Consider the following 23500-nt stretch of genomic DNA (forward strand, 5'->3'; position numbering starts at 1 on the left):
TTTTAAGTATGTTTCTCCTCTCCTTGCTCTATTTTGAATACATTTGATTGCTGTGTATTCAAGTTCACTGATCTTTTCTTCTGCCATTAATTCCATCAAATGACATTTTCACTTTAAGTGTCTTCTCACATTCTCTTCGCTATGTTCATATATAAGCATAGTTACAACATTTTCTCAACATGCTTCTCTGCTAATTTCATCACTTCTGGGTCTGTTCCTATCAGACATTTTCCTGCATCCAATGTTTGGTTGAATGCTGGACATCAAGAATTTTATATTATTGAATGTATCCATTTTGTTTTCCTTTGTGGCTACTAAGTTACTTGCAGCTTAGTTCTTTTCCCTTCAAGGCTTGTTTTTAAGATTTGCTAAGGAGGATCTAGACAGCCTTAAGCTAGAAATGTGAACCCCATGCAGCCCTGTGTGAACTGAGAACTCCTTGGTACACATTTGCTCCAACTACTTTGCTTGACCTTGTGCATTTAATACTATATATACACATCTTACTCGTGTAAAACTCCAGGAGTCTTCCTATAGATCTTTTTGAGCTTGTTTTCTGATGAGCTTACCCTCTTCAGTACTCTGCTCTGCAACTTCCCAGCATCTATTAATTAACGCTACCATCAAAGGCTTAGCAGGATTAAGAAAAAGTGTTACTTACATGATCCTTTCTTTATATTCCCATAACTAAGAAATGACTATTTTTCCAACTGTACCATTTCCTTTTAAAATCTTCAGCTTGTACTCTCTTAGGGGATTCTAATATTTTGTGACATATTGGTCTTACTATTTAGATACAAAAGCATACACCACGGTAGTAAAAGAAACACAGGTGGTGCCAGCAGGCAATATTTGCATCACACAACTCCTTCATAATATTCTACAAATGCTTAAGAGCAAAGCACAAACCAGTTCTTCTAAGGATTACTAGGTAAAGAATAGTAAGGATTTCAAAACTTCACTAGTCATTAAACAATATTTTGTAATGAAGCAGGAGAAAATTTTGAGAATCAAACTCAAATGCTATCTTAAATCTCCCTCACAATTAAAACATGAACTAGTACTGCCTTTAAAACTCTAGTATTAAGATGACAAAATGGCTACAATGAAGAAAAAAAGCAACATTTTCAAGTTTCCAAACATCAATCCAAATACCAGAGCTACAGAAAAACAAAAATGAGGCTAAACGGACTTCATTTGGGTTTTCCTCATTTCAGTTCTGCTGTGCTCAAGCTTTCTGCAGACAGAAAATGACACCATCAAGGTTTTATTTCCGTATCACTTGCAACTTCAAAGTGAGAAAATGACAAGGTGCTGCTTCAATCTCGTATTTATTTGCATCTATTAAACTCAATTTATGTATCAACAGTGAATTTGAAGCTATAGTAGAATTTATGAAATATTGAACACAGAGATTGAAAACCACCTGGTAACTGTAATATAGAGTCCACCACCCAGCTTTGTTAAATCTTAGTATTCTACCAGAGTTCCTCCAATTTTTTACAAAGTTTTCTTGTATATGTCTTTTATATGACATTGACCCCCCTGCCACCTCAGTTGTAGCCTACCCTAATCCTATTTCTGTCCTTCCCCAGAGGTAACCACTATGCTGAATGTGAGTTGTTTCATACTTGTATTAGGTATGTGTATGTGTGGTTGTTTTACATGTTTTAAAAGTTCACATAAATGGTATCTTGTCAGACTCATTCTGCAATTTTCTTTTTTGCTCAATGTTGCCTCGCCTACCTTAACTCCCCAAGAGACAGGGTCTTGCTATGTTGCCCCAGCTGGAGTAAAGCGGCTCAATCACAGCTCACTGCAGCCTCAAACTCCTGGGCTCAAGGGAACTTCCGGTCTCAGCCTCCTAAGTAGCAGGGACTATAGGTGTGCACCACCATGCCCGGCTTCAATGTTGTTTTTGATAGAAACATACATACATAACTTACCTGCTCTAGATACTATTCTATGCAACTACCACCTTTTCTAATCCATCTTCTGCTGGTGGACAATTAAGGTTATTTCCAATTTTTCCCTTCTACAAACCATGCTGCTATAAAGATTTTTATATATGTTGTGGGAGAGACTGTTAGAATACAGGCCTAGGAAAAAATTGCTTGGCTGTAGGGATGGTACATCTATACTTAGCTTGATAGTATCAAACTGTTCTTAAAAGTTCTACTAATTAAAAGCCAGCAAAATGGGATGAAAGTTGCATTTGGCTACATTATTGCCAGCACTTGACATTGGTAAACTTTATGTATTTTCTTCCCCCAATTGATGGACAAGAAACAGCATCTCATAGGTTCAGTTAGCCTTTCCCTGAGTTATTGGTGAAGTTGGATTTTTTTCACTGAAGCTTGTTATACATTCAGCTTTCATGCCCTCAGGAGGTTTTCAGAGAAGGTTGTACAAGAAGACTTACATGTAGTAAGCAGTTTAAAATTTTAAATCCCATAATGAAATTCTAACTTTTAGAGTGAAATGTATAGGTATGTCAGAACTATAGGTGCTAATATAAGTGAACAATCAATGAGTTTTTAAAATAAAAAATAGAATCTGATTTGCCCTTGAATATTGCATAACATTTGGATAGGCAGGGAAGAGACAGTGGAGAGAATGGTAAGACAAATAAACTTTGAATACAATAACTTTTTCTCTTTTTTTGAGACAGTCTTGCTGTGTCACCCAGGCTGGAGTGCAGCGGTATGATCACAGCTCACTGAAGACTCAAGCGAGCCCCCTGCCTCAGCCTCCAAGCAGCTAAAACTACAGGCTTGTGCCACTATGCCCAGCTAATTTTTAGTGTTTTGTAGAGATAGGGTCTTGATATGTTGCTTGGGCTGGTCTTAAACTGGCCTCAGCTGGGTGCGGTGGCTCATGCCTGTAATCCCAGCACTTCGGAAGGCTGAGGTGGGCAGATCGCCTGAGGTCAGGAGTTTGAGACCAGCCTAGCCAACATGGTGAAACCCCATCTCTACTAAAAATACAAAAATTAGCTTGACCTGGTGGCGGGCACCTGTAATCCCAGCTACTTGGAGGCTAAGGCAGGAGAATTGCTTGAACCCAGGAGGTGGAGGTTGCAGTGAGCCGAGACGGTACCATCGCACTCCAGCCTGGGCAACAAGAGTGGAACTCCGTCTCAAAAAAGAAAACCCAAAACCCAAAACTGGCCTCAAGTTATCCTCCTGCCTCGGCCTCCCAAAGTGGCTTATTACAGGCATAAGCCACTGTACCTGGCCTACAATAACTACTGAATGAAATTGTCTTTAACTTTTATTTTATTGGTGATATCTCTCTTTAGTCACTTGGAGAAAGAAAATATTTTCTTTTAGTTATATTTGTAACTTATAAAATACTAACTATTGCTTAAAGTTTTCTGAATTCTGTGATACTTTAAGAGCTAGGTAATCTTATTTATTTTAGTTGGCAGAAATTAGACTTAAAAAATTTTCTTAAATTATGTCTTTAATTAAATGATAAGCCATCTAAAATGTATGTAGATGGTAAACTCTAAGAACATCTTTTCTTAACATCTGTTATATATTGCTTCAAATATATTGTGCAGGCCAGGCGCAGTGGCTCACACCTGTAGTCCCAGCACTTTGGGAGGCCAAAGCAGGCGGATCACTTGAGGTCAGGAGTTGGGGACCACCATGGTAAAACCCCATCTCTACTAAAAATACAAAACTTAGCCAGGTGTGGTGGTATGTGCCTGTAATCCCAAGTACTCAGGAGGCTGAGGCAGGAGAATTGCTTGAACCCAGGGGATGGAGGTTGCAGTGAGCTGAGATCACATCACTGTACTCCAGCCTGGGTGAGACAGCGAGACTCTGTCTCAAAAAGCAAATATAGTGTGCACAGAAAAAGTGGTTGTAAAATGAATGAATATCTTCTACTTCAGAATGAACAAGATACTTTTCCCCCTACTATTCTTTCTCACCTGCTTTAACTGAAAATGGTTTTTCCAGTAGAAATACTGTTTGTTTCCAGTGTGTTTTGGTGCTCTGAGGGCCCGTAGAGAACACGACCTGAATTGGTAAAGTTCAAAAGTATTTGATGAAGTACAAGATTTTTAATATCATGGTACATTAATCTACAACATCAAACACAAGCCCCGACTGCTTACAGCAGCAAAATGCTTATGATTAAACACCTTGGGGCACAAAATAAAATATAATGTACTTCTGTAATAATTAATTCTTATGAGATAACTCATGATACTTACCCTGTTGTGGCAATTCTTCTCAAAATATATATCAAAGTAGCCAGCAATTGCCTGTTTTTTTAAAAAAGAAATATAAATACTTACTAAATGAATTACATTATGTAATAACTAATTATTGTCTCTTAAGACATGGCAAATGAGAAACTATTTCAGAAACTCAATACCTCTTAAACTCAATATTTTTCCTGGAAAAGATGTTGTAAGTAAAAACAAAGTAATGTAATTTGGCTTTTCCTCACAGAAGTAACATAATAAAGGTAATAAGGCTAATCAAATAATCAGTATGATTTAATAGAGAAATAATCATGCTAGACCACTGAAAGGGAAACACACATGGAAAGAGAGCTGGCCCCTCACTGATCCTCACTCGCCAACTGAGTGTCCACCCATGCGTTAGGCCATCTTGGCTTCTCCAGCTGTAGTCAAGCATTCAGACAACTGCAGCAGCATGAAAGATGCCAGGAAAGACCAGCAGGTACACTAGTCAGTTAAGTCCAGTCAGGATTGCAGAATCAGAAACACAGATATGTTTTGGGCTTCAAGCCAGAGTTTTCAGATGGGTTATTATACAGCAACAAATAATTGAAACATGCCCTTTTATACAAAGCCAGTTCATTTAATTTCTTCTAGTCTAGTATATCTGTTTTTAAGTCAAGTACTGTGAATATTTTTGTGACGAAATAAAGATTTTTAAAATGTTACCTATTTTATTTTCCTGAAAAAATGAACAATAGTACTCAAATTTTATGTTTAAGCAAGTACTCAAAGGAGAAACTCCAAAGTGAGCTCTAAGGGTTATTGTGATAGTACAAAAATAGTACAAAAAGATCTTTTTTTTTTTTTTTTTTTTTTTGAGATGGAGTCTTGCTCTGTTGCACAGGCTGGAGTGCAATGGTGCGATCTCAGCTCACTGCAACCTCTGCCTCTTGTGTTCAAGTGATTCTCCTGCCTCAGCCTCCTGAGTAGCTGGGATTACAGGCATGCGCCACCTGTAATTTTCGTATTTTTAGTAGAGATGGGGTTTCATCATGTTGGTCAGGCTGGTCTTGAACCCCTGACCTTGTGATCTACCCCCCCTCGGCCTCCCAAAGTGCTGGGATTACAGGTGTGGGCCACTGCACCCAGCCTACAAAAAGATCTCTTAAAGAAATTAACATATTCAGGTAAATACATAATTTTGAGTTTTTTGGTTAAATTTAAATACCATTTCTTTTTCTTTCACTATTGGAACTAGCTGGACTTAATCATTTTTTAAAACTGGCATTACATTAAGCTTATAAAGTGTTAAAAACAGGACACTGTTTTTGAAAAATCATGGTAAAGCTAATTTGTGTACTCCGCTGCTTTTGTTAAAAATGTGACATTTTATTGATCTTGTAGGGTTAATATGGATTAGGTCCAAACCAAATTCAATATTTAACCTTGAGGTTCATTGCAATTTAGATACTGAGAGAATCAAAATACTATTAATAATTCTGCCAAATAGAATTATAAAACAATGTAGTACTCAGCCACAGATTATCATAAAAACCATGTGGTTAATTAGAATATTTCTAAATAAAACCTTTTACAATTGATTTCTGGATACTTACGATGCCTCTTCACAGACCAGTTCAGCTGTTTTCTTATTTATTTCTGTATGCCTGTCTTGTTCACCACTATACTCTTAGTGCCCAGAGCAGTAACCTGGCCCATAGGATACAATACAATATTTGCTGAGCAAATGTGTTTATTATACATTCTATTATGTTAGTTACGATAGTATATTATAGTTTGCCTTATACTGCAATTTATTTAAGAGCAGGGCGTATGTGTAACTCACCTCTATGCCCCTTACCCAATACAATGTTATATAGTAGGTTTTCAATACATTTTAGCCAAATGAAAACTTTGTCTTCAGTCTCAAATATGGCTAGCTTTATTATATAGTTAGTATACTTTATTAAAGCATTGACTAACTGAACTTGAATGGAACTAATAATTTTTAACTCTGAAAAGCATGGAACATGTGGGACAAATATGGAGAGGAGAGAGCTAGAAAAGATCTCCTAATTTTGTATGTAGGAAATGCCCAAGTCTCAGCCTATACAGGTGAGACCCAAACCCACATAGCAAAAGCTTAGAGAATTGAACTAAAATTGGAATCACTGGTGCAAGTCTCAGGATTAACCTCTGAATAAAACATGCATGGAAAAAAAACCAAAACTAAGTAAAGGCCTAGAAAACTGAACTGAGATTTGAAAAATCTGTAAAAGTTTCAGACTAATCCGTAAAGTAGGTATGTGTAAGACAGCCTCAAAACAGCGTAACAAAAGCTTAGAGAATGTGACTGAGACTTGGCCAACTGTCTGCTCGGACACTAAGACAGAACTTATGGTCTGATTTTAACTGGGCTGACTGTCTGCTAACAACAAACATCAACATTCTTAAGATTCTAACAAGGTACACAGTTTATACAACATAGCATGCACAACATGTAAGGTACAATCTCAAATTACTCAACATACGAAGAATCAGGAAAATTGAACAACTCTCAAGAGAAAAGACAAGCCACCTCTGAGATAACCCAGATGCTCGAACTACCAAGCAAAACTTTAAAGCAGCAATTACAACTATGTTCTAACAAGGACAGAAAACACAATGGAATGAATCAAAAGATTAGAAATTCTCAGCAGAGAAACTGTAAAAAAGAACCAAATGAAAAAATTTTAATTGGAAATTATAATAACTGAAACTTCTGGGCTGAATAGCAGAATGGAGATGACAGGGAAAAAATCAGTGAATTTGAAGATTAATAGAAATTATCCAATTTGAAGAAGGGAAAAAGACGGCAATAAAATGCATGTTATAGGACCTCGGAGACCCATAGATCTAACGTGACATTGGTGGTCCAGATGGAAAAGAAAAAGATACTGATGGTGGAAGTTTTAAAATTCTGCATCTAGACAGAACATCATTTATGAATGAAGGCAAAATATGACATCTTCAAGTCAAGGAAAAGTAAAGAAATTCATTGCCAATAGACTTCCTTCAGAAACATTTTAAAAGAACTTCTTCAGGTTGATGGGAAATGCTACCAGAAGGTAACCTGGAACAACAAGAACAGAAAACCCATAGTTTTAAATATCTTTTTGTTTTCAAAATTTTTAATGTATCTTTTAAAACTGTGTTTTAAACTCATGTGTCAGCCTCTCATCTTTCTGCAATTATAATTCTGTAACTGTTATATTTATTGCCAGTCTCTAAAATCAGAATTAGAAATGTTTCTCTTCATATATCTGAAGCTGAATATGTTACAAAAGCTGCTTTTAAACCCAAATTTTCACAAAAGCTCTTATTAGCTTACTTAGGATTTATTTTTCCCCACTTTTTTTTGGGGGGGGCCTCCCAAAGTGCTGGGATTACAGGTGTGAGACACCACGTCCGGCCATACACGGTTATTAATCAATCTCCAAATCTGTGTATGAATTTCAGTTAAAAATTTCCAGCCCTTAAATAATACAGTGAAAGAAATACTGGGAAGTTCTGGGTAACCAAAAAATAAGTTTTAAGACAAAGAAAAATGACAGACAGAGTTAACTTCGGTTATAAGCACCGGAAAGGATCTATGACAAATATCTGAAATTGCCTCCATGTGAAATGCATCACAGTATCTTTGAGTCCTCAAGCACAGTCACATTTCTAATGAGGTTTGGTTTACAGTAATACTAACTCAGTTCCACAGCACACATTAAACAGAAAGCAGAAGCATGAAGAGAAGTTAGGAAGGAATTCACCTGAAATTCAAACTTTGTGCAGATAATCTACCTATTCATTAGACAGCACTCATATAGCTGAGAAAGTAGAAGATTCTTGCTCTGAAAAAAAAGGGAGTTTCTGGTTTTAAAATGGGTGTTTACCCTCAAACACCAACACGATCTAGAATGCCCCTTAAAGAGACAGCGTTTGTGGTTTTTTTTACTTTTGTGTGTGATTATTTTTAAAAAATTTTATTTAACTTTAGAGATGGAGTCCTGCTATGGTACCCAGGCTGAACTCAAACTCCTGGGCTTAAGGGATCTTTCTGCCTAAGCCTCCTGAGTAGCTGGAACTACAGTTGCATGCCATTGAGGCGTAATTAAGAGATTAAGAAAAAAACTTCAATTTTGAAACAGTAATATAAAACCAAATGAATTATGATTAGTGTTTTTATTTCTGCAAAGCTATTATATATGATATAACCAAGTATCAGCTGATTTAGGAATAAATGATTTATTTTGTCAGGAAAATATAAACATGCCACTATTTTCAATTACAGTTTGATCATCTTGCTACCATCACTTTGACAAGCTATCTTTACATCTTTTAAATGTTAATTTCAATGAATATACATTCTCTCTGTGGAAGTCATTCAAATATAAGAATAACCATAGGAAATAATGACTAATAGGCAATGGCAATAAATAACCAGAGCTACAACTTGATATGTGCTTGAAAAAGATCAGAGGTTTGAAGGCTGACTACAGAAGAAATTTCTCCTTTGTCTCACACATACATCTTGTCGGGGCAATGAGAACTGCTGAGGGAAAAACATTAAAATGTATCTGTAGGAGCTGGGTTAATCTGCAAAGGCAAGGTCACAATTAAATAAAATTCCACTGAATTATACCACAGTCAGAAAAACTTATAACTAAAAGTTTTAGTTATAAAAGTCCCTTAGAGTGAGAGAAAGGAGAATGAGTGGTAAGTAATTAAAAAACAAAACAAAACAAAAATAATGATAGAAGAAAACAGAATGAAAGGAAAATACATACACATGATGAATTTCTGGGATAGCTTGATCACTCGACATTTTGTGAGAATCCTCCACAATTACTTTGATGCACATAGGGAAATACAAGCATGTAGCTTTGCTGTACATCTTAAATATTCCTCAGCATATAATAGTTCCAGAACTCATCTTTTTGTGGGTTTCACAAAAAGAAAACTCATGGCATTTGTAAAATGAATCATGGAAAAAATCTGTTTTAAGCCATGTTTTGCTTGTTTATTCTATATAAAGGTAAATGCAGTTCATTTAATATACACTCATTTGAAGAACAATGATTTGGGATAAAAACAAATGACTTTCTCATGTATTTTGGTGTGATGAGTATTTCTTTAAAGAGGACACATTGTGTGTATGTAATAGGATGGCAACCAATGAAATAAGATCAGACTAGACCTTATAAAGAAGAAGGAAATTAAAAATTATCATTATCACTATCACCTGCAGGGAGTAATTTATCATTTCTGTTCTTCATTGGTATCATGTTCCAACAGCATGTGGTTACAGCAGATACAATTAGGCAGCTGGCCACAGAAGTAGGAGGATAATGTGCTTTTGATGGAGTTTATCCAAGCATGGAGATAGAGTGCTTGTAATCCATGCAGCAGAATCACTATAACAAAAATACAATTTTTCGTTGAAGTAGTTCTTTCAAAATCATAATATGGAATGCAAAAGCCAACTGATGAGTCTGAAGCAAGCAAAGAAAGAGTAAGCAGACAATGCATAAAAATGACTGTTAGAGCTTAGATCATTGTATATAAACCAAGCAGATGAAAATACAAACATAAGCTATACGAGCTGCCACATATAGAGAATGAACTGTGCTAGTAATAACTGGTGTTTAAGAAGACACAATCAACAAATATGAAAATTATATATTATGATTTTTTCCCCAATTGTAACTATACATTAAATTATGGACTCTTCCTTTTTCAATTAATTTTCTATTGTATCCCAAGAGAAAAATCTGCACCTTTTCTTTCGTTCATGATTCCTCTAGGGAACAATACACATTAAGTGCCACATACTTCTCCAGAGATACTGCCAGATTGAGTGGTTTTAAAAAATAGACCAAGCAATATGGGAAGTAGTAAAACAGACAATAGGTCTAAAAATAAAAAAAAATACTTTTATTGAAAAACACAATGTAATTTATTTCTGATCTACTTAGAATATTTCAAGATAACTGAAACTCCTTTTAAATTTATTTGGGATTGCTTCCTTGTAATTTCAAAATTGCTTATTAAAGTGGTTTTAGGGGCAAAAATCATCTTCAGTCTATAACATGAATACTTTCATTAATTGATACCTCACATGCCTTAATTGCTCTACATTTCTTCCTAGCTATAAACACAAAATTATTTTATACAACTAGTATTCATTGACATTTACTGATTTTTCACATTTTAAAAACTGCTTAATATATATAATGTACATTCAGTGTAAGTGTGTATCAGGCTGAATTTTCAAACTAAACACAGCTGTGAAACCCAAACCCAGAAGAAAAAACAGATCATCTCAGCACCCTAGTAGTCCCCCTTACGCACCTAGACTCTACAAGGCACCCTATGCCTCTAACAACCTATCCTAATACTCTTAAGCAAAGATTCATTTTTCCTAGTATACTTAAATATATAGAGAATCATACATCAGGTAGTCCTTTCTATCTGGCTAATTTTCCTCAATATTGTTTGTGAAATTCATCTACATTATTGCAGATGATTCATTTTCATGGCTGTAAGGTGTATGTGACAATATAATTTAGTTTACTGCTGACAGGCACTTGAACAGTTTCTGTGAATATATGTACCACAGCCATTGGGTATATACCTAAGAGAACTACTGGTATGTAAATATTTACCACTTTTGTTCACCTTTATTCCTTCCTGAATTTCTGGCCTTCCATCAGGGATCATTTGCTGTTTGCCTGAATATCCCTCGGTACTTCCTTTGGCACAGGTTTTTTAGGCAAATTCTCTCTCTTCTTTTCTGCTTATCTGAACATATCTTTATTTCAGTTTCATTCTTCTTTTTTTTTTTTTTTTTTTTTGAGATGGAGTCTTGCTCTATTGCCCAGGCTGGAGTGTAGAGGTGCAATCTCGGTTCACTGCAACCTCCACTTCCTGAGTTCAAGCGATTCTCCTGCCTCAGCCTCCCAAGTATCTGGGACTAGAGGTGTGTGCCATGACGCTCGGCTAATCGTTGTAATTTTAGTAGAGACGAGGTTTCACCATGTTGGCCAGGCTGGTCTCAAACTCCTGACCTCAAGCCACCCGCCTGCCTCACCCTGCCAAAGTGCTGGGATTACAGGCATGAGCCACTGTGCCCAGCCAAGTTGTCCACTTTCATTCTTAAAAAATATCTTAGTTGGGTTAAACTCAGGGTTGGCAGTTATTTTCTGGCATCACAGTGATAATGTCATCATTACAATTTCTTCTGTTTGTCTTTTTTCTTCTGATTCCATTGTTCCTCTCCTCTGCTCCCCCAATTCCATTGTTCTTGTGCACCTGGCTAATGCAGGGCATAGATGCTCTGTATTAGGTAGGTGTGCAAGGGGGGCTACTAGGGTGCTGAGATGTTATGTTTCTTCATCTGGGTGTGGGTTTCACAGCTGTATTCAGTTTGAAGATTCACCAATTGTAGAAATTATCTACTAGTCTATTTAGCTCCTCTTTAAAGGTAATTCCAGCACCATAGCTCCACCAACTTTGAGATCTTTCTTTGATTTCTGTAGTTTTACTAGCATATGTCTAGGTGTGGATTTCTCTTCCCTCTTTTAAACTGAGATATAATTCACATACCATAAAAATTGACCCATTTAAATTGTACAATTCAGCATTCTTTAGTGTACTCAGAGTTGTGTAACCATCACTACAATTTAATTTTAAAACATTTCATCTCCTCCAAATCTTCCATCCATTCTCCTCTCGTTCAGTCTGTGTCTACAGATATACCTATTCTGGATATTTCATCTAAATGGAATCATACAAGAGATGGTCTTTTGTGACTGGTTTCTTTCACTTAGCATAATGTTTTTAAGGGTTAACTATGTTGTATCATGTTTCATTCTTTTTTATTGCTGAATATTACATTGCATGAATATGCCAAATTTTATTTATCCATTCTGTAGGTGATGGACATCTGAATTACTTCCATTTCTTAGCTATTACGAATAATGCTGCTATTAACATTTGCGTGGGCATGTTTTCACTTCTCTTAGATATACACCTACATTTCGATCTAATTTAAAAATTACACTATTTAGGTTATGTTGTACTTTTTAAATTGTTGCTTTCATCTGTTTTGGAAAATTCTTAGCCAACAGCTCTTTAAATATTGTAACATTCTCATCCTCCTTTTCTCTGGGATGCCCATTTACATGTATATGTAATTAGACCTTTCCTTGTATCCATGTTATTTCTTGCCCTTCCCTCTGTCTCATTCTTGCATCTCTCCAGGCTTCTTCCTGGACATTTTCTTCTGCCCTAAAATCCAGTTTGCGGATCTTCTCTACACAAATATGTGAAGATCTGCTGCTCAAATCGTATTTAATTTGGTCTTAGAATGTCTGTTCTTTTCCAAACAATATTATTTTTAAAAATGTTTCCATTTGTTAAAATTTGCAATTTCTTTTCTCTTTGAATTTAGTAAGCATAGTTTTTTCAAAATCTGTGTCTGTTATAACTAATTCCTGGAGCACCTAGAGCTCTGTTTTTATTGTCTACTGCTTCAACTGGTTCTTGATTCATGTTTTTGTGTCCTTGTGTGACTGATTACGTCTGAATATGTTTTGAACATTAATATTTGAAAAACTTTGTGAAAATAATTTGAAACCTGTAATAATCTTCTAGAAAGATCTTTTGTTTCTGCAGGGAACCTGGGGGCATGAGCAAACCGAGGTCTTAATCTAATATCAGGGTTTGAGATTTCTACTTCTCTCATATCTTATCCTGGGCACAGTCTTTATGGTCCCAATGCAAAGTGCTGCAAAACTATAAGGGTCCCATTTTGTATTCCTATCCATGTAAGCGACATCAAAAGGGCTACACAGTCTTTCAGCTCCTTCCTCTGAATTGGTAAATGCCTATAGGACAAAAGTAGCCCCAAATGTTAGTCTCATTTTTCAGATTACCTTCTTTTCTGAGTCTTGGCTTAGTAGTACGTCCTTATTTGATAACTTCAAACAGATAGCATTTAACATTTTTTTGGCATTTGTAGCTGTTTTCAGCAAAAGGGTTTCTCCATTTTATGTGGCTCACCAACACAGGAGGAAGATTATTCACTGTATTGCTTTTTCCTCCCTAAGGCCCCCTACCTGTATGATAAAGACAAACCAGAGACTGGGCAATTTACAAAAGAAAGAGGTTTAACTGAACTTGTAGTTCCACGTGGCTGGGGAAGTCTTACAATCATGGTGGAAGGCAAAGAGGAACAAGTCATGTCTTACATGGATGGCAGCAGGCAAAGAGAGTTTGTGTATGAAAACTCCCCCTTATAATAAACATCAGATCTTGTAAGACTCATTTTCATGACAGCAGCGCAGGAAAGACCTGCCCCTATGACTCAGTTACCTCTTACTGGGTCCCTCCCACAACACATGGGAATTCAAGATGAGATTTGGGTGGGGACATAGCCAAACCATATCACGGTTAACACCCACCCCAATTCTTAAACTAACTCATTTGTTATGTCCCAGTTTAAATATTACTTCCTCTGGGCAGCCTTCTTTAATCCTAGAGTAGGTTATAATACATCCATTAAATGTTCCTGCACTCCTTGTAGTAACACTCACTATATAATACTTTTTGTTCAATGTCTTTGTTCACTTGTAGATCCTAATAGCCCCTTAAGGGCACTCTTACCATTTCTTTGTTCACCTCTGTATCCTTACTGCCTAAGCATGCCTGGGCATGCCATCTAAATGGTGAAATTGCACTGAGTTACAAAGGCATGAAATATCCTGGAATGTTCAGGGACTACAGGAAATCAGTATGATTTATTAAGTAAACTATTTGTTAAATGACAAAAAGATGGTCAACCTGTCCCAACCTTTGGTAAAAGGAAATGATGATGCTTTAACTTATAACTTCCTATTTTCAATTAAAAACTGATATCAGATGCAACTACTTCAGACAAATATTCCCTCATCTGTACAATTAATCACCTCCCGCTAATACAATACATATGGTATTAGAAAGACTTTCATGAAGAAGCCACACTTAAAGTAAAAACCTTAAAGATGATCAGGGAAAGGAAGAGTATACAAGGCTAAGGGTGTCTTTTATATGCCTCTGCTATTGTGTTATAGAGCACTACATTACAATTCTCCATTTATGTTGGCCTCTCCTTCTAAATGAATGTCTTTAGGGCTAGAAATTACATTTTGATTATTTGTTGTATTCATAGTGCCTAGCACGGAAGCCCACACATAGGGTTCAGTACATGTTTGAATGAAAAGTGATGTTGCATAGTACTTTTTTTTTTTTTTTTTTTCAATCTCTGCCATTTAAAAAGGCTTGCAGCCCACTGCTTCTCTAGATTTCTCTCCTCCTGCTCCCTCACACATCATTGGTTTTCCACTGCTTGATATCAATGACTACTATTTCCTTATATTCCATTTTTTGTGCTGCTTTCTAATCTTCCCCAAAAACTATCCATGCAAAGGCCCCTATGTTCCATTCCTATTTCCTCAAATTATCAGTAAACATTGTATTTTAATTTTAAGAATATATTTGTTCACCTGAACAAAACATACACTGAATTTACAAATCAAGCAGAACAAAAAAATTAGTTTTATGACTGCTGAAGAGGTTTAAAACTGATAACTATTAAAACTAATTTTTGTGTCTAGGTGACCAAGTTCTATCAAATGCTACTTGTCTTCACAACCCTTCAATAGTATAAATTAAGAGATGGAAAACTGAAAGAACAATTTAACAGACAGTAAAAGGGGGACATATAGAAGATGTGATATGCCCTGTTTTCTGAAATGAATAGTTTTTTCTTTTTTTTTGCCCTTTTGAAAAGTAAGGTAGAAAGATGGCTACCAAGTCACCATCTAAGCCCTTCTGTTATGTACCCGATACATAGGGTGGAAACTAAAAATCTGGCAAATATTATAAGGTATATTCTGAGTCATCTGGTATATATATCAAATTTATTTTTCTAATTTTTGACTTGTCTTTCCATGAGCACTGATTTCCTCCTGTTAATACATACATCTACATAAGATGTCTGTAAACATTAGGTACTTTAGGAGTTTTAGAAGATCTTAATGCCAATATTCTCACAATGGTTTCTGTCAGTGCCTAAGTTAAAATAAATCTGAACCTGGGAAGATTACTTCCTTATAGGTCATTACTCCAGGGGTAACTGGCTGAATCAAAAAGGAAAATACCTGGTCAAGCTCATTTCTTATCACAATCTAATAATGTCAATTGACAGCCTCTGTGATAAGTCTAGGGAGAACCCCTCTGACATCTCTAATCAAGAGTCCACTCTTATTGATTATTTGATAAATACACTATTTTGTGCTTATTGCTGTACTTCAGATAGATATTCTAGTCCTGCTTGAGTGTGATTATTTCTCAATTTATTGTCCTTCAACATTGCTGATTTCAAGTGTAAACCTATACCTATCTAGAATTAAATGATTTTAATATAGCTTAAGAATTAAGATTCTACTCAAATTGTATTTTAGAACAATTTGAGCTATAATATCACTCAAATGGAGGCTTTAGGATCAGAATCTTTTAAAATGCTACTACAATTTCTTTAATGTCTCTGAAATTTAAATAATGAATTACAGAAATGCAGAAGCATTATTTTCAGCATGGCTTTCAAAAGAGGATCAGGCACATGAATCTCTATCAACTCTCTGGACAGGTTATTTTACTCAACTTCAGGGTTCCTCATTTTGTGAACTTTTGCATTCTCTCTGACTAGGTTTAAATACGATTTCAGTATTACAGATGATTCCTCCCACTATGCTAGGCAACAAACACATACCTAAAAGTTATCCAAAGCAGGAAATATATCTTCCTAAACATGTTTTCATAATGGTAATGTTTCCAAAAAGACTATAAAAGAGTAGACAGAAAAGCTAAACACAAAGAACGGGTTGAAAAAAACACAGATTTTAAAAAGGCTAAAATCCTCTGGGGTTCAGTTTCAAGGGCTGTTGACTCTCTAGGGTTGCAAAAATGAAAGATAAAGTCAAATGGAAGTAAATTTTGAGAGCAATGCATAAGGTGCACCTGGACTTCAATCAATTATGGAAAATATTAGAACTAGACAGAATCCCTTTGAAACAAAGTAGTAAGATTATTTTATAGTACTCATATTCTGCAGAGGATAAGTCACATGGGAAAAATCTCAAAATTACCAAATCTCAAAATTACCTTGGAAAATCTCTTAAGATGTCATTTTGGAGACTAACATATAAACTATCCCTCAGTAAGTTCAATACAACCCGTTCTTTAAGCAATGGTACAAATCACCATTTCTTTGGCTGGGTTCCAGATGAAGTAGATGGCTTATAGTGAGTGCCATACTGTATTAAAAATACACACTTTTATAAAGACAATCACATGCAGTCTAGCAAGATGCTCATCCTACAGAAATCTAAAGAAACAGCAGATGTGTTTCTCACCTCATGCTCATTTTGGGGCACATGTTCAAAATTAAAAAGGAGGGCAGAATCATCTGTACTACTGAGACCATTATTTCTCTGACTCTTTTTTTCAACCTGAATGCTTGCAGTTAATTTGCATAAATTATATCTGCATATGATGCTACTCCACTGGATTTGCTTTAAAAAACGAGCTTTTGGAACTCAACAGCCTCAATGAATAGCATAGGTTAAAAAATACATCCTCATTCAAGAGCAATTTATGAAATTTTATGATTGTTTAAAATGCTTTGTTAAATAGTGTCAGCAGCATATTTTGGTGCATATTTTCAAAAAGTCTTCCACGAAATGTTCTTTGATTCCTACTCTCAAGTATCTGAGCCAAATATGTCACAAGTATGACTTGACAAGACAGGTCACAGGACTGTGTTTCAATTCCCTACTAGATATCACTACTTAACTCAAAGGTATGAAATTCAACATACTAATAATTGAGCGTCTGATCCTCACCTCTAAATGTGTTCTTCTTTCAATTTTCTTTGACTTAAAAAGACAGGACTATCATTTTTCAAATTGTATAAGAAACCTTGGAGTCATCACTGATACTGAGAGCAATGGGAGTTATGCCCTCACTCCCCATTATCTAACCCATTCTCAAATCCTGTCAATTTTCTCTCTTAGATAACTCATGAACAAGTCCACTAAAACTGCCTTTGTGTAAGTCACTGCAAATTATTGCCTGAGCTACTAGATTAACCTACCCACTGGCCTCCCACATCCACTCTGGTCTCCTCTTTGTTCTCCATATTCTAGACACAGTCTTTCTAAAGGGCCCTTCTGATCACAACACTGTTTAAAAAACATCACAACTGAAATGGCCAAATAGCACAAGGTGCTTTCCATCTCTTAGCACTATGATCTACATGCCCCAGCCATGCTAGGCTTCTTTCAACTCCATCAAATCACTGACAACCAGACAGATATTTTTTGGCTTTGGTCAACTTTTCAACTGAAGTATTACGTACAAGCAAAAAAACAGATTTTTAGCTAATTCAAGAACCACTGGTTTTACATAGAACACACACACACACACACACACACACACACACACAGAGAGAGAAGTGAGCAAATCATTGGGATACATCTCAGTGAACTTTTTCAAGGTGAACACACTTGTATAACCACTACCCAGATCAAGATATGGACCACTCCTAGTACTCCGGAGACTTCTTTTATGCTCCTTTCCAGTCAAAGTCACCCCACAAATTGTAACCACTATTCTGATGTCCATGATCAGATGGATCTCGAACTCCTGGCTTCAAGCGATCCTTCCAAATGTTGGGATTATAGGTATAAACCACTGTGCCCAGCCTTCCCCCGCTTTTTAAATCAACTGTTTGTTCATGAAATTCATCCATGTCGGCAAGCTCATCTTTTTCAATGCTGTATTTTATTCCATAAATATACCACATTTATCCATCATACTTTCTAGCTTGGGGCTGAAGAAGGCTGCAATGGACATTCTTGAACATTTTTTTTTTTTTGGTGAACATATCAACATATTTCTGTGTGTGTATCTGGACCCAGGAGGGAAATGTTTAAGACACAGGGTAAACATGTATTCAGCTTTGGTAACTACAGCAGGTGGCTGAGATGTACAGAAATATCTTTATCTCAGTGCAGTACTTATGCCTCATCACTCTTAGGCATTTCTTATTGTTATGAGATTCTTTAAAAAAAATACCCTACTATCACAAATTTCAAACATACACAATTACAGAACCTCTGACGAACTTATCACCTATATTCGGCACATATACTTCACCTATTCTCTTGAGCAAATACCCTATATTATGTCATTTCTTCCCTCCAAATTCAGTTTGCATCTGTAAAAAGATGGACATTTTCTTAGATAACTAGAATGCCCTTATCACATGTAACCAAATTTTCAATAATTCTTTAGTATTATCTAATATCCATAGGGTGAATTTTTTTTCCACTGAGGGGTGGCGTTGAAAATAGGGTGAATTTTATCATGTTTCCACTATTAATGTCTCCTGAATAGAGGAACTATCGGTTTTGGCTTGTTTTACTACATTCCCAATGCCTCTCAGCTCCTAGTGTGTGCTACTACTCAAAGAACATTTCCTGAGAATAAACGAAGACATGTAAATGTTCTCATCAGCATCTAAGCCCAGCCACAAAGGTTCAGATTTCAGAGAAGAGTAGAAAGTTCAGGACCATACTTTAGACCACATGGTCATTCACAAGGAGGAACCTAAAACCAACTGTAGAGGTGGGATCACATAATGAGAAATGTTCTCCCCAAAGATATAAAATTTACTTAATGAAGCCTATTAAAATATATACCAGATGTCCCATTAAAACCTATGATGCAAGTTCAAGACAAATCTTACTATTTCTAAGCAGCACAGATGTGTTTTAATAATTAGTTTCGTTAGCTGATTAGCTTTGCAAGGTCAAAATTAGGTCAACTTACAACAAAAAGTACTAAGAGCTAATTTAATACCTAGAAATGAGCTTAGAGTTAGTAGGATTCTGTTGTCAGAGATTTTTCAGAAGCATTATAAGATTTAAAGAACACAATTGCAAATAAATGGGCTAATCTTGAAGTTTTTTTCTTAAGCCATTAGAAAAATTTAAAGCTTAATTAAAAAGTAAAATGAAAACAGAGTATTATGACTAAGAGATCACTGATTTGAATTGTAAACATTTTAAAGTTTCTTTTAATAGCAATTGCATTAGCCTTAAAAAACTGAATAACTTAAAGACTTGTTTTGATTCCATCCAAAGCTAAATATTGGTGCCTCTTAAATATCTCTATCATTTATCAAGTAGTTTTTTTTTTTTCTCAGAGTCTCACTCTGGAGTGCAGTGGTACAATCATTGCTCGCTGCAGCCTTCAACTCCTATCAAGTAGATCATCAAAGAAAAAGCAAAGAACTGAAAGGTAACATAAAATTTACTTTTACTTCACTAACTTTTGTTTACTTTCATTTACCTTTCTAACTTTATTTCCAAACTTTCTAAAATCCTAAATATGTAGGCCCAGATTTATTTTCCAGTTTGGGCTTTAAAAAGCAATTTATCCAAGGATGACTTCTAATTAGGATGTAGAGGGTTGCAAAAGACCCTCACTCTGACATAACAAAAAGAAAATACTAGACTGACTAAACATTTCTCATTAAAACCACAGAGGTCTCACATGCAAATAGGTCTAAATATACTGTCTGCAGAGAGGAATAAATTCTTCCTAGCTGAGCAAAAACAGCAGCTTTCATACCTGAGGGCATTTGCCCAATGCTAGGGCTCATGCAGTGGGTAAAGTAGCAAAAATGCCATAGGCGCAAGAACTGTGCTGGGACAAAGAAATACTAGCCAGGCGCAGTGCACTGGTGCACTAATCTAGTGCCCTGGAATATGGAGAAAACCAAAAGGCAGAGCTGGTCCTGTCTTCAAACCAATTCTCCCTCATGTTACTTACTGGAGTGGAAGAAACTGGTGGTTGCGCTGCAAAGCAGGAAGAGACGGGGGTTTCTTCTAACCCAAAACCTTCTGTGGCCACACAGTTCACTATCTCTATTAATATGACATTACTATTCATTTATCTGCTATTCCAGAAGCTACTGCTTAGAAAGAAGGTATTTGTTTCAAGTACCTCAAGAAAATCTATTTATTTCAACATCAGATTTATTAATGAACCCTCAGGAGAGTAAATACCCTCTTCTCAAGAACAGATGACTCACTACACTGTTTACTCTGCAAGACTCTACTTTTTTTGTTTTGTTTTTGTTTTGAGACAGTGTCTTGCTCTGTCACCCAGGCTGGAGTGCAGTGGTGCTACGTCGGCTTACTGCAACCTTCACCTCCCAGGTTCAAGTGATTCTCCTGCTTCAGCATCCCGAGTAGCTAGGACTATAGACATGCACCACCATGCCTGGCTAATTTTTGTATTTTTAGTAGAGACCGGGCTGGTTTTGAACTCCTGACCTAAGGTGATCTGCCCACCTCAGCCTCCAAAACTGCTGGGATTACAGGCGTGAGCTGCTGCGCCCAGCCAAGACTCACTTTAAAACCCACCCCTAGATGTGTCTACCAATTCTCAACTCATGGCAAATCCTAATCAGGACCTTTTCCCTCCAATGCACACAATGAAAGACCTGCTGAGAATTTCATAAATATTTTCACATCCTTCCTCTGAGATGCTATTAAGACTGTCAATGTAGTGGTCATCCTTACTGTAGTAAACCATAAACTCGGCTTTAGTTTGATGGTCTTCCCAAGAACTTGGCCAGAGGGAAGGGCTTGATCCTGTGCTTAAGACACTGGAAATCAAAAGGGATCAACCCTTCCTCCTAGCTAGCTAGGAGATATTCTTCTAAGGGAAAATATTACCTACTCTAGTCTGTATTATTCTTTTACACAATGTCGAGCATAAAATACGAGAACAAACTGGAAAATGTGACCCTTAAAAGGGAAGAGAAGCAAAATCACAGATCACTTGGGGAATAAGCAAATTCATCTTAAAAGAATGATTATAAATGTCAAGGAATTCAGATAAAAAGATGGATCAAACTGGTTAAAGAGATAAAATGAAAATGGACATTGTACAACTAAAAAAAATCTGAAATAAAAATATTTATTGGCTAAAAATGAACAGCAGAAAGAATACAAAAAAGAAATAATGAATTAAAAAGTAGGTGAAAACAAATTATTCAAAAGGAATTTAAGAAGTGACTACCATACTTCAAGCTTTTCCTTTATTTTGGGAGGGGCAAAGTTTTTCACTGCTTCATGGAATGTTGGCTGTAAAATTTATTAACTACACTTTTCCTCCAGGAACCCAGTCCCATACCCTAAATATAGAGATATACAGAGTCTCTGTATATCTCTATATTTAAACCTTTACATTCATATTAAAATGTTCACAGTACTTGCCTCCTTTCATTTAAGTGCCTTTCCAGGGCAGAGAATATGTTTTGTTTTGTTTTTGAGATGGAGTTTTTGCTCTATTGCACAGACTGGAGTGCAATGGGGCGATCTCCACTCACTGTAACCTCTGCCTCCTGGGTTCAAGCAATTCTTCTGCCTCAGCCTTCCGAATAGCTGGGATTACAGGCACCTGCCACCACGCCCGACTAATTTTTTTGTATTTTTAGTAGACATGAGGTTTCACCATGTTGGCCAGGCTGGTCTCGAACTCTTGGCCTCGGGTGATTCACTCACCTCGGCCTCCCAAAGTGCTAGGATTACAGGTGTGAGTCACAGTGCCCGGCCATGTTTTGTTTGTTTTTACGTGCCTGCTTTATAGACAAGTACTTGGCACATAGTCAGCATTTAATATTTGTTTAAATCTGTGAATGTAAAGATTTAAAAGGTTATTAAAAAGACATTAAATAGGCAGGCGCGGTGGCTCACGCCTGTAATCCCAGCACTTTGGGAGGCTGAGGTGGGCAGACCACCTGAATCTGGAGTTCGAGACCAGCCTGGCCAACATGGTGAAATCCCATCTCTACTAAAACACAAAAATTAGCCAGGCATGGTGGCATGTGCCTGTAATCTCAGCAACTGGGAGGCTGAGGCAGGAGAATTCCTTGAGCCTGAGAGGTGGAGGTAGCAGTGAGCAGAGATCGCACCTCTGCACTCCAGCCCAGGAGACAGAGCTAGACTTCGTCTCAAAAAAAATAAAGAGACATTAAATCTCTCTCATGACACTACTCAAATTTATGAAGTTTGATAGAATCCAAAATAAAGGACTTTAAGAGGTTTTTAAGTAAAAACAGAGTCATGTGCCACATATCAATGTTTCAGTCACTGACTGCATATACAATGGGGGTCCCATAAGATTATAGTACTAAGGGGGCCAAGATGGCCAATTAGAAGCAGCTGCAGTCTGCAGCACTCAGCAAATGAAAGCAGCAAATGAATTCAGCACCTTCAACTGAAGTATCCAGGTGGTCGTATTGGGACTGACTGGGCAAACAGCTCAACCCACAGAAACAGAAGAAAAGCAGGGTGGGGTGACGGCCCAACCGGGAGCAGCACTGTAGAAAGGAACATTTCCTCTTCAAGGTTTCCCTTCTTGTTAAAGGATAATAATAATCATAAATGTTAGAAATAATTTATTTTAAAGACTAACTTTGTTCAAACCTCCTTGCTTTGTGCTAATAACTTTGTTAAGACCTATCCTAAGTAGCTCACAGGCAAGTAGTACATTCTATGTCCTTGTACCTTAACCAAGATAGTTGTGCTAGACGTGCTCACAGGTATGTCCCAGCTTGCAGCCTTAAGAATGTTACTACTTTTCTAAGTCCTTTAGTAAACAACTTCCTCTTTTCCTTTGTCCTTCCATTGCTTTCACCTATTTAGAAAAGTTTTAAATTATTATCCAGTTAGGTTTTAGTTTAGATTGTGAGGTCTGGCTCCAGCCAACGTAAACAAGACATAGCAGCAAAGACAAGCTGCGTAAAAGACATAAATTGCTTCCCTCCTTTGTTCAAGTGTGCTCTTGCCATTGTTCTATCCGTAAGGAGCACCCGTTTTGCAGAAAGTAAAATTGCCTTGCTGAGAGAACTTTTTGTCTAAATGCTGATTTTTTTCCTTGCAGGACTGAAGAACAAGCATTCTAACAGCACGAAGCCAAAGGAACACTCAGTCCCAGTCAAAGGAAGTGGTGAGTGATTGTGCAATACTGCCCAGGAAACCACACCTCTCCCATGGATCTTTGCACCTAGGAGATCCCTTTGTAAGCCACACCACCAGGATCAACACACAGACCTGTATTGATCCTGGTCTCCACAGAAATACAAACAAC

The 23500-nt window shown here is 36.7% G+C and overlaps 1 protein-coding gene across 5 annotated transcripts in view; it reads right to left on the minus strand.

Annotated features, from left to right (window-relative positions):
- PRMT3 (protein arginine methyltransferase 3) overlaps positions 1 to 23500 on the minus strand; it is a 128703-nt gene that overhangs the window by 11418 nt on the left and 93785 nt on the right. For 3 of the 5 annotated variants that reach the window (XM_045371609.2, XM_015434975.3, XM_005578392.3), the window contains 2 exons: positions 4226 to 4276; positions 3941 to 4028 (listed from right to left, as the gene is read on the minus strand). The exons of 1 other annotated variant lie outside the window; for it this stretch is intronic. In XM_045371609.2, the coding sequence (XP_045227544.1) occupies positions 3941 to 4028; positions 4226 to 4276 (139 nt within the window). Of the gene's footprint in view, positions 1 to 3940; positions 4029 to 4225; positions 4277 to 5768; positions 5912 to 23500 lie in introns of those variants that run through there. One more of the 5 variants, XM_065528378.2, reaches the window with a different exon arrangement.

The sequence above is a fragment of the Macaca fascicularis genome, chromosome 14, assembly GCF_037993035.2.
Source record: "Macaca fascicularis isolate 582-1 chromosome 14, T2T-MFA8v1.1".
Taxonomy (NCBI): Eukaryota; Metazoa; Chordata; class Mammalia; order Primates; family Cercopithecidae; genus Macaca; species Macaca fascicularis.